The sequence below is a fragment of the Seriola dumerili genome, unplaced genomic scaffold (assembly GCF_002260705.1).
Source record: "Seriola dumerili isolate Sdu_G_001 unplaced genomic scaffold, Sdu_1.0 BDQW01000219.1, whole genome shotgun sequence".
In the NCBI taxonomy this organism is placed as follows: Eukaryota; Metazoa; Chordata; class Actinopteri; order Carangiformes; family Carangidae; genus Seriola; species Seriola dumerili.
In genome coordinates this window covers 4502060-4514930 of record NW_019174474.1, presented here as the reverse complement: position 1 = coordinate 4514930, position 12871 = coordinate 4502060, and the positions used below count along the sequence as shown (strand labels likewise).

The 12871-nt window shown below is 42.9% G+C and overlaps 1 protein-coding gene across 1 annotated transcript; it reads right to left on the bottom strand.

Annotated features, from left to right (window-relative positions):
* Positions 1-3934: 3934 nt before the first annotated feature.
* On the bottom strand, positions 3935-12556 carry LOC111228530 (transcription factor Maf). The gene is made up of 2 exons (XM_022754473.1): positions 11258-12556; positions 3935-4004 (listed from the first exon to the last, which is right to left on the bottom strand). Exons 1-2 carry the CDS (start codon positions 12232-12234, stop codon positions 3977-3979), a joined length of 1005 nt encoding a protein of 334 aa, XP_022610194.1. The 5' UTR covers positions 12235-12556; the 3' UTR covers positions 3935-3976.
* Between the last annotated feature and the right edge of the window lie 315 nt (positions 12557-12871).

Below are 12871 nucleotides of genomic sequence, written 5' to 3'. Positions count from 1 at the left end.
TACCAATGTCGGAGCCACAATACATATTCTGCATGTGCTGCATGTGTGTATATGAAGTGCTGATTCGCTGATGGCTATAAAAGATGATCCTTTAGGGGGTACAGGAGACACAGTTTGGAGCTTTGAATAAATCATGTGTTGCTTAGCTCTAATTTTCTCTTTAGGAGCAGGGTGTTGAAACACATCCTGAGGACTGTTGGTATTGCGCCGTGTTAACATCTCTATAGCATCAGGAGCTAACGCCAGAGTGTTGGAATTCAATTAGACACTGGGTGCAACGCTAAGAAGCTAGCAGTGGGCAGTCACCGCAGGGAAGAGGGGATGGTGACACGAGGTAGGAGAGTGTGTGTGTGTGTGTGTGTGTGTGTGTAAGGAGTAGGAGGCTGCGGGCGAGAGGAAGGCCCTGGGCTGCTGGCTGCGGTGATTCAGGGGAATACATAATATCACACTAACCTCCGGCTGATCACAAGTTCCTCTCTCAATCACGCTGTGAACACACAGTCACAACCTGAGGAAAACTGTGCCTCTGAGGTGCACACACACACACACACACACACACACACACACACACACACACACACACACACACACACACACACACACACACACACACGGTAACAGCTTTACAACTAATTATGTTTGAATAAAACAACACAATCCAGGCTTAAACAACTGAAACATCGGAGAGAAAATTGTATATTATCACAAGTTGAAAAGAGGAGCGGGTTGGTGTTTAGAGGTTTGGCTGGAGGGTGCAGCTTTTCCCCCTAACTATCATCCTCTCTGTAATTTAGAAGAAAGAAAGAACACATAACACGTTTTTAAAAACAATCCAAATCTAAACACAGTTATTCTGTGTTCAGTTTGTGTATCTTTACAACTGCAGAGAATCAAATCTTCTTTTCCCCTTATGATTGTTTCTAACACAGACCCAATTCTGCTTGCTTCCTCTCTTTCCAGACCAGGGCTGATAATGAGCATACATCCTGTTCATATCCTCCCTGTCATTTGGATTTTCTGGATGGAGGGATGGCGTCTGTGTCACCATCAGGACGGTAAGAGTGTAACGAGTCTAACACTGGGCAGCTAGAAGATATATATATCCCTGGCAGTGAAGGATAGTGAAGTGTGTCAGACTGGGGATGGAGCAAATCCTGGTCCCTGCATAATACAAAAGACCTTAACACAGTGTGTTTTATATAAGTGACATATAAATACAATGTTTGAATTAAGTGTGATGCATTGAAAAGTTTTTCATCTAAAATCATAGTATGGAATTTTGTTTCTATATCAGCTGTGATGACATAATTTCATTGTCTATTTTATAGTCGATTAATACTAATCTGATTTCAACCAGAATGTCTGAGAAGATGAAAATGTTCGTTTCATTTTCATCAGGCAAATGTGATGAGGAGTGACCAGTCAAAATACGTCATGATATACATCGATGTCTGTCTTTCCCTATCGGCCAGCCATATTTAAAGTTTTGATATTAATCACCATCTAAGGGTAAAAGTTTTTCGTGTTTATGTACACAGTCCATATGTCCACGCCTGCATTTAAATATATGCTTTCCTTATTTCTCTGTCTTACACTCACACACCCCTTTATGCGTCTGTGTGCGTATGCGCATGTGTCCTTCCTCCTCTGCCGTGTCTACAAAAACCTGACCTGCCTGCTGTCAGCCACAGAGGCACCTTGCCCCCCAGCCCCTCCCCCTCCTCTGCGAGTGGCCGACTCACCCCATCACCATGAGGGGAAGAGGAGTTGGGAGGGGAGGGGGAGAGGGAATGGCAGGGAATAACGGGGAAGTGGGGGTTGGGGTGGGTGGAAGATACAAGGGGAGAGATGGTGGAGGCGTGGTGTGTGGGTGGGTGGCTCTGAAGCTTCCACTAATGTGCCCTCTCCACTCCCATGCCTGTGACCTCAGAGCTCCTGACAGCCAGAAAGTGCTGAAGCATGCAGGTGTCCTAACGCTGCAGCCGCACACACGCAAGCGCAAGAACTCATGGTCTGCTCATGAGTCTGCGCGCACACGCGCGCACACGCGCGCACACACGCGCACACACACACAGGTGCACGTGTCCTACCTTAGCAGCCTGCATTTTGTCATGCTTAACTCCTTCACCACCTCCATCCACACTGTGTCAATACCATCACATCTAAATATGCGCATCACACTGTCTATTTATAATTAGTCAACATAAAAAAAATTTAAAAAATGGACAGTGATGGAGTGCATATCGAATGCAAAACAAGCATGTGCTTCACAATGCTGAGCACATGAGGAAAGTAGAGTATACTGTCTGCTGCACAGTAAAATTAGCCGATGCTGATGCTGTAGTTTCGTCTGTCCAGCCTCTCGACTGTACACTGTTAGATCTGAGGTGTCCAGAGAGTGTCCTGTCCTGTCTGTGTGTGTGTGTGTGTCTGTGTGTGTGTGTGTGTGTGTGTGTGTGTGTGTGTGTGTATGCGTGTGTGTGAGTGAGAGAGAGGGGGGTTAGGGTTAGAGAGTTGTATTACAGTGGTGATGAGTCGCCTGGCTGCGAGGCTGATACCTCAGCAGCACCCAGCATTGACCAGGCCTTTAAATAAAGCCTTCGATCCTCCAGCAGCAGAGAAGGTCACCGCCTGCCTCTGGTTACCCTGCCTGTCTGTCTGCATCCACGGCCAGGAGCCCTCCCGCATCCCTTCCTCCCTTCCCTCGTCTGCTTACCTCCTCCCGTCCTCTCACCCTGGTGTTCACTTCTGCATTTAAATCCAGGTGCCTTCCTTCCTTGACTCCTCCCCTTAAATTTGCCGTGATTCCTTCCTCCACTTCTAGTCATCTTTATCTCCTCGTCCCTTTTTCCTTCATTTTTCAACCGGCAATGCGAAAGCACAAGAAACTAGCCCTCACTTTCCCTCGCTCGCTCCATCATCCTCTGCAATCCCCACATCCGTCCATCTGTGTGTCATCCAGAAATAAAAAATTATGTACAGTGTTTGTCTCCACAGAGAGAGCAGAGAGGGTGAAGTAAGTCAGGGGTTCGGGACAGAGGTCAAAGGTTTTGGACCTCGTCCCATGAGCTCTGTGCATGTCACCCTGCTGTCAATCAAGCAACACTGTCGGAGCCCCAAAACATGGAGCTGCATAACATCACACACAATAAATGTTGAGGGAGGAAGGAGTTTGGTTGTCATAGAGCTAAATATGAAGTGAGAAAAAAAAATCCATCCAATAACAAAACCCTCCCAGGTGTCTGCTGTCCCAAATGAGTGCTTCCTTATTAAATTAAATCAATATTAACAAGTGGTTTGTGGTTTTGATTTCACTCAGGAGAAAGATACAACAATCTTACTTCATGTCAGAGGTTTTATACCAACTTTTGTCAGATTTATACTAATATTGAAAATATCAGGAGGTCATAGGGCTACAGATTTAAGGCTGTTAAGACCGTGTAAATAAAGACTGTATTCAAACTGCTTGAATTAGGAACAGAAAGCCGGTAACCAAAAAATTTGAACGTAATAGTTATTGTTCGGATTTCTGTTTCATTCACAATCATAAAATCAAATATAATCAATGGTTTTAAAGATTAAAAATTGTGCATGTTGTAGAATATCTCTAACTTGCTTGGATGTAAACCTTCTTTCCTTCCTTTTGTTCTTAAATATAAAGTGGGCAAGGAGATTGAGGCCAAGTCCTTTTGTGTATAAATCCATAATTTTGCACATGTAAATAAAATAAATGATATAAAATAGCTTGGTGTGAACATCTGGATTTTGATGAACCTGCAGCAGACATGCAATTTAGTCCGACTTCTGCGTCACTAAACTTCTAAATGCAGTTTATATTTTATTTCAATTTGACATTAGTTTTATATATTTCAACAGGGAAAGTGTATTAAATGAATCTGTTGTGTTAGAGAGTGACTGAACAGCACAAGTTACCTCAGACTCCAGGGTGGTGGGACGGAGAGGTCACAGCTCTCTATCACAGATGGAGGAATTTTCTCGATGTCCTACAAAGACAGGAAACAGAGATGAACTTTAAAAAACTGTGATCGCAACAACAGTGAATTTCTGCTGTGGACATACAGTAACATACTTTGAACATGAAGTACTCAAACAGTTTTGTTTTTGCCTTGAGTTTAAGGCAAGTTACCTGCGGTGTTACAAAATGATCGAGGAAGCAAAGCTCAAATGACGAATTATTGAATGGCAGTTTAGAACTGAATGACGGACTTCTGGAGTGTTTAAAAAATGACCCAAATAGAATTCACAATATGGTATCAAGCAATTTGGAATTATTATTCAAATTAGGAAGGAGGTATATAATTTAAACAAACAGATAAACAACTCAGACGAACAGAACAGCAGCACTAAACGATAAATTAAATTCTCAATCAAATACATTTCAATCAATCAGATATTTATAGATTTAAATGGAAGGTTTAGATTTGTTTTGTAATTTTGTTTTTACTCATATATATATATATATATTATATATATATATATATACACATATACACACACTGTATTTCATGCAATTAACTTTCCAAGACAGAAACAAGTGCACATGCATGCACCCAAATACACACACAAGCAAAATCAATAAATATCAAAATAATATCTGAAATTAAGTTCAGGTTATTACATTTTATTCTGATAATAAATTATAAGTCTTTATCAGTCTTTATAATAATTATTAAAAATTTAAATGCATTATTTCAAATAATCTAATTAAAATGAGTTTAAATGTTTTATTTTGAGATGATAAAATGCAGCATTAGCTCAGGATCTTATTTGCATGTTTACATTATGTGTGAGAGTAGGGCATTGACACACATGTATGTGAATCTCGCATATGTGAGCAATGTACTGTATGAGCATGTCAAGGACGAAGTGTGGATGAGAAAACCTGATGTAGAAACCAAGTGACGAATCATCCTGAAAAACTTTTCCCTGGGCTTCAGTAGAGAGAAATGAGGCGAAGGAGCCACAAAGTATATTAATGCCCCCCAATCCATCTTTAAGCAACAATGAGAACCATTCATTTCCCTGTAATCCGATTCACACTGGGGCCAAATGGACTCTGACCCATTCAGCTGCGTAGGAGCTCCCAGTGACAGACCTACAGCAGAGAGAAGGCTGCCGTCACCTGAGAAATGTTCTGTAACATCAACTCAGACAGAGTCCCAGGTGCCCCTGCACTCTGCTGAGAATTTATAGTTTCAACCCCACAGACATGAATCTACACACAATGAACATAGAGAGCTTGATAAACACACACAGAGGACCAGTCTCACACATACACACACACATGTATACATACTGTACTCCCACATACACACACTCACTGCGCACACATACTTACACACGTCTACTCTTTGTGCACTCTTGCTAAGCCAAACAAGCACACGCACGCGCGCACACACACACACACGTACAGGGCTTGATACAGGGGTGAGGTCCACGTGCAGAGGGTTGCTACATGGCAGCAGTGTGTGGGGTCAAGGCCTTTCCCAGGTACAAATGAAAGGGAGAGGGGAGACTTTGGAAGAGCTGAACAACACTGTGGGTCACCTTGCCTGGCAAAGAGATCAATGTCTTTTTGACTGGCTGAGAGAGAGAGAGAGAGAGAGAGAGAGAGAGAGAGAGAGAGAGAGAGAGAGGTTGACTGCAGTAGAGGGGTAAATCACCTCTTGCTTCATTGAGATGCAGGTAAAACACACAGGGGTCGGGCTCAGCTCCAGCTCCACCCTGCATAACACAAACGTGTGCATGCGCAGACTTAAACATGCACACAAACACACACACACACTTGCATAATGCATTCAGTTTTCAAACAGCCCCCCACCACGTTCGCTGCGGTCCAAAACACACCCCTCCACTGACTCTGTGCCCTGCAACTCAACTCACTGTTGAAAACATCAACACAGCCTCGGCTATGTTTATCTGTGAGTCAGAATATTGTGATCACATATAATTAAATCATAATTAGCTTTCATCTATTGCCCTTTAGTTATGGATTCTGAGGAGAGCCTCTTATACTGGCAAATGCAAATGTAGTATTTGAAATCCAACATACACAAAACATGAGACACATTACATGTGCCTGTATGCACATTCTTTTACAGCTGAGAATTTGCAGAGATCTCAATTCAACACAGGACTATAGGATTGGATTCAGACAATCACATTACCTCCACTCTGCCCATGCTTCTATTTACTGGGGAAAAAAATCACCATGTAAAGCCAATAAGATACAAAACAGCAGCGGTGGAACAAACCTTCTTTACAGCTGCTGCATTCTTACCACATGCACAGCGGGGACAGGAGGGGACAAGTTAAATTATTAGGGTTTCAAATAAATGACACATAACTCAGGACACAGGAAGACAGAGAGAGAGAGAGACAGAGAGAGAGAGAGAGAGAGAGAGAGAGAGAGAGAGAGAGGGAGAGGGAGACAAGCTCTGGTATTGCAGGTCTAGATGATGGACGGACCACAGAGGAACATAAATGCAGCTGATTTAAATCACTTTAAATGTAAATGTTTATCGCATGGAGTGATGCAGATGCGGACTGAGTGGACGAGATTGAAATTGTTTCCTCTTTTGAATGCGAATATGTTTTTAACCCTTTGGGGGGTTGGTCATGGGGAGGGGGAGCGCACACAGGGAGGGAAAAGAGAATGAACTTACGCAAAAAGAAAACAGTTGTGTTACAACATGAGCTCTGTGACTCCTATTTTTTACAAACTACCTTTTATTAATATGAAACCAATTGTTTTTTACTCAGTTTATTTGTATGTAGCTTTAGATAAAATTAGAACACAGTGGATTCTATCTTTTTTTTCTTAGATATAGTGCTTCTTCAGCAGTGTTTGGAGAAATAAGATGTTTCCTTTCTGCTCAACCGATTATAACAAACACTTCCAAGTACAACAGCTACACATATATGATTCAGTAGTTCTTAAACAAATTAATATAGTCAAGAAAAAATTAATGCAGCCTAATTTTTTTTTGCACCTGTGGCCTTTTGAGTTTTTCTGTACTGCGTGAGATTATATTATCATTATTTGTTTCACTTACGTTTATTTAATTTCCCTTTGATTGACATACAAAGATACAAGCACCACAATGACATGGTAAAATGACTCATCCCTATAGATTCAATGCACTCAGTTAAAGCATATACACACCCTTCCATCACAACGTCAAATAAAAGAAAATGCCGGCTGCTTATTGAGCACTCACACAAACAGACACTGAACGGTGCGCACATCCTTTGTCCTATTAATTCTGAGGCATTAAAGCAAAGTACATGACGAAGATTCAAATGTCAATACTGATAAATTTCAGAGTGATTTCCCATACTTGACCTGAAAGAGAGAGTCCAATATTGTGACAGCAGACAACTGCATTATCTTTAATAACCTAATCATTGGACATACTGCAAATGAATACAGCACAGAAGTCAATATACTGGGCCGGAGAATAGAATTACACTTCATGCTGATAAGATTAATAATGTGGTGTCTGTATGCTACATGAACACACTTTTTTTCAGACCGTACAAATGAAGGAGGGGAAGCAAATGAAAGATAGAGAAGCAGTGAATCTGGTAGAGTGCTGAGAAATGAGGAGGAAGCGCTGAAATGTTGTTTCCTGTGCCTTCTGTCCTCCTTCAACACAGGAAGTGAATCAGTGCTTCTGAATCCTCCTGCCCTTTGGTATGTTTAGAAGTCAAAACACAACACACACACACACACACACACACACGCGCACACGAGAATAAAGCATCCTGCACAATTTCCACACCCCTCTAATGATCAGCAATTTTCCACTGCATCATTCTAACGGAGCACAAACACTGGAAACCTATGAACCATTACACACGACAGACCCTCCTGTCTGTCACACAACACTGCTGACGTACAAAGCAGGTTCCAGGTAAAGACTGTCCCGAGCAAAAACCTGAGACTCCGGAGAAAAACTCGACTCATCTTATCTGCCCCACAGAAGAAAAGAGGTGCCATGAAAGAAGTATAGCATCTCCAGTTCTAGGTTATAACACAAATGTAATTAAACAGCACACTATATTGACCTAATCAGATAGGAGGGCCATAAATTAGTGGACACATGCTCACTAAAAGGCCCTCTCTTCTCAGCTAGGACGCATCTCTGATCGTTTATCATCTGAAAGGAGCAGGAAGGCAGCCAGCATCTCTCTCTCTCGCTCTCTTACACTCTCTCTCTCTCGCTCTCTCTCCCTCGCTCTGTCTAGCTCTATCACTGTCTCTCACTCACTTTTAATCACAGAGAAAATCATTCCTCCAGGCATGAGAGCAATGTGCTCTCTCGTCTTGTCCCTCACTCTGTGCTTTCATGGGAGCCAGCATGAGCCAGGTGACTGTGCGTGACACCCTGTACAGGTGAGACAGCACAGAGCTAATACAGAGTCTTTGTCTTCAACTCTGCATTCAAACAAGTCGCCGCCGTGGTGTATCTTAAAGCCACACACACACACACACACAAAAACAGCTCTTCTCCATGTACATACACACACATGCAAGCACTCAGACTGTCAAAGGTCCTGCAGTAGGAAAAGATAATATCCCTCCTCCACGCATTCACGCACACACACTAATACACACACATCAGCACACAGATTTCCAGTAGCATGCATTGTGGTGGCAGTGACCTTGCATGGCAGCCCAACCCAGAGCCTGTGTAGCTTTTATCTCAACCATACTGTCTTTAGGATGCACAGAGTTCCTGAGGAGGAGGAGGAGGAGGAACACTCTGCAGGCCGGGCTCAGTCCAGAGCAGAGGCTGAGGCAGGGTGCAGACTGCCGGACCTGTCAGTCACTACAAAACCAAATCACTCCGAGTGCTTCCTGTGGCTTTCCCTCAGTCCTCTCAGCATTATTACGTCAGAAATCAAATAAAGGACCTTTACACAGAAGCGAAAGAGATTAGCACAAAGTCTCGCGTCAGAACAGTAGCCTACCGATAGAGACGAAGCGACATATCACGCCACCACAGTATCATTATAGTGTTTACCCGCATAACAAGAATATTTGCAAATACTGCGGACACGATGCAGGTCAAAATGCACATATTTAAAATTAGAAATATTCTGTTGTATTTGCCTCATCTTGTGACAGACAGTTTTTTTTTGTTTGTCATGTAGAGCTTTTGTCAGTGGTCGATTTTAAAATGAAACTTTCCACAGACAATATTCAACAAGTGGACATCTACCGAGTAAAGAGTGCAAGTTTACTCTAAAATCAATGATTAACTCAACCATTTCTAGGACACCTGCAGCACAGTTATTGGGCCCTGAGGAAAAAATGAATTATATTAGAAACGCTGCTGAGCACTGTGCTCTGACTTTCTACACGATTTTTTTAAATGTAGGAGTTTTTCTATCTTTAATTACGCAACAGGTTCAAGCCGTGCCCTTTATTTTCTGGAGAAGCAAAAATCAAAAGAAAAAGTAAACTAGTAGAAATAATTCGCCGTGATCTTTACACGAAAAAAATAATTTAGAATACAAAACGTATATTAGATGAAAGCATAAATTACTTATAGAGTTGGACTTGGTCTTGGTTATAATCAAAATAAAAACCAGACGTTTATGTTATCTCAATGACATTTTCAATTGGCATTTTGTTCTTCTGTTCACAGGCTATTTCACTTTAGAAGATTATAAGAGTGAGAGTGTGTGGAATCGCCTCAAAGACAAAGTGACAAACAACATGCAAAACTAAAGAGAACAAAAATAATAAACATTTTCAGGAGAATGTATTTGTTTCCTCTCATGAAGGTTTATTGATGAATGGTATAGATTTTTTAAATTCCATTTTAAGAGTGAACACGATATCTGCCAGTTAACTGTACTATCCAGACATTAGAAACCCAGGGCATCACAAAAAGATGTATGTCTGCTTGATACTTTGCTTAATTATTCTGCAACACCGGGAGAACATTAAATCTCAGTTTCCAAACAGTTCACAGTTTATTGACCGAATCAGACCCACAGGGTTCAGAGTAAACTTCACGAAGTTCCTTAAAATGAAAGGAAATCACATTATCAGCGAACTACAGGAAGAATAGAGCATTTGTTGCAACACTTTTGTTTAGCCTCTCTATAATTTATTTCATGGCATGCATCATAATCTGCTTCTGCTGTGTTCAAACCTTTTTATCTTCAGCCCCACTTGTTGATCGCAGTCTGTTTAGTCTGTGCATCAGTCAGGAAGAATTAGAGGTGTTTCTACTAAACACCCCGAAGCTGTTCACTTTCATGTGTGGTCTGTCAGTATAAATCAATATTAAGTACAAATTTGTCTTTTTCCACAAAGTCATTTTTTTCCCCCACAAGAGGCTGGTAGGATGATGAAGGGTTCATGTTCGCGGTGAACGTTTAAGAAAGCAAAGTGACGGATGAATGTACTTCTCCACACTTTTTTTTTTTTTTTTTTTACAAAAGGTGATGAGGCTGAACAATGCAGTCATGGTGTAACACAGTCATTATACACAGGTTCACAAAAAAGAGGAAAAGGGAAAAAAAACAAACATAAAGAAGCAAAAACACAGTCCGTACATGACCAGCATGCATGGCTTCACACAACAGTCTCTAATTTCCAAACTTCTCTTCTGAGTTTGGATGGGTTTTTTTTTGTTGTTGTTGTTTGTTTGGTTTTTTTTTTTTTTTTTTTTTTTTTACAAGACACATGGAAAATATGAAATGAGATAATTCAAAATTAACTGACTTTGAGTAAAAACACAAAAAGAAGTTTAAAATAAAGCTGCTGTGCCTGAGGATTATTTCATTTCACAAAACAATTTTCTATGTAAAGTGAACAAGATGGACGAGGCGCAGGATGAGGAGAGGAGCGGACCTATGTGCTGCACGATGTCAAGTTATTTTGTCTCTAAAAGACAAGCATAACGAACTGGACACAAGTCCTTTAAAATATTTGTGGAAACTGAATTCCTGTTCAGAGTCTTTTATAAAAGCCTATTTATGCATCTTCTAAATGTGAAAAAGCAAATCAAACAAAAATCCTCACCCTGAAACAAAAACACGTCTGAAATACAGAAAAGTGGAAAAACTCTTTTGTACTTAACTAACGCAGCTTTAACAAAACAACTTCAACACAAGCACGCACAACTTAATTTTAGCTGCGCGCAAATTTAAAGTTTTTTTTTTCCCGTTTCTTTGTGAGGGTCGGTTATTAAAACTTTTCAGCGCCGAGACTCACATGAAAAACTCCGGGGATGAGGGGTTGTTGTCGCTGCTGGATCCTCCGTTTTCTCTGAAGCCGGTGCTGATCAGCTTCTCGTATTTCTCCTTGTAGGCGTCCCTCTCCCTGGCCAGCCGGGAGATCTCCTGCTTGAGGTGGTCCACCTGCTGCATGAGTTGCGTCTTCTCTCCCTCCAAGACGTGCCGCTGCTGGACCCGCTTGTACCGGCAGGACTGGGCATAGCCCCTGTTCTTTAGTGTCCTCCTCTTCTGTTTCAGACGGATCACTTCTTCCTTGCTGACCCCCCGGAGCTGCCGGTTCAATTCCCGCACCGACATGGTCACCAGCTGCTCGTCCGAGAACCGCTCTTCCAAGCGCATGTGCTGGTGGTTTCCCCCCGCTCCGCCGCCGGACTGAGACCCGGAGGATGGGTGGTGTGCCCCTGTGTGGTGGTGGTGGTGATGGTGGTGGTGGTGGTGGGGAGCCCCGTTCTGAGCTGCGGCTGCGGCGATAACTGCGGACACCACGGCGGCCGCTGATCCCATCTCCTCCCCGGCCATGGCGCCTCCTGCCCCGGCTGCGCCGCCGAACTGCTGCCCTCTGGCATAGCCATCGAAGGTCTGGAGCTGGTGACTGCTGCTGATCAGCGCCTCTACTGCGTCCTCCGGGCTAAAGCCCAGAGCCTCGGGGTTCAACTGCTGTTGGTACCCGGTCATCCAGTAGAAATCCTCCAAGTGCGCCTTCTGTTCGCTCCCTGATCCCGGACTGGGCGCCGAGAAGCTTGGAGAGGGGGGAACCGAGCTGCAAGGCGTGCTCATCGGGGTGGAAGATAGGGATCCCCCGGCGACCAGGCGGCTGCACTGGCTGATGCTGCGATCGGGCTCCACCGGCTCCTTTTTCACTTCAAACTTCATCAGATCGAAGTCATTAACATATTCCATGGCCAGGGGACTGGTGGGCAGGTCGGAGTTGCTCATTGCCAGTTCTGATGCCATCCTCTTGCTGTTGACAGTCCTCCAAAGGGGGTGAGGAGCACCTGTCAAAGTGGGCTGCTGAGACACGCACTGAGCCAGCTTGATTTCTTTATTTATTTTCTTCAAAACCGGAGGAAAAAGTGGATTTTCTCGCACTAATTGCGCAGCGCAGGTTTTGGTTTTGTGAGTCGATAAGTTTTTTTTTTCTTCAGTCTGTGTTGCACAGACGCATTGGAGCAGCGCTGTTTCCTCCCTCTCTCCCAGCGTGCGGGTGTCTGAGCGCCGCTCTCTCTGTTTCTACCATTTAACACTTCATGGCTCCTTTTAGGATTAGTGCGCCAATTTGAGGAGGTTCACGTACGTGTCCCGGGCAAATAGTTGCCTTGTGGAGAAAGAGAAAAAAAAAACTCCACCCAAGGATTGATAGATTTTTTTTTTCTAAGGGATCAGTCAGCCGACGAGTTAAAAAGCATTGCTTAGTTTTATAGGCGCCCTGACGTCAGGACTGAAATATGAAATTGACCGAGACTCAGCCAATGAGCAGCTCAGCCTGGGCTCGTAATTAGCATAACGGTATAGAAACCAAAGTTTTCTGAAGTGTCCGAGCCTATCAGCAGATTGACACATGAGACTAAATATTCATCCTTTTGTCATTTTT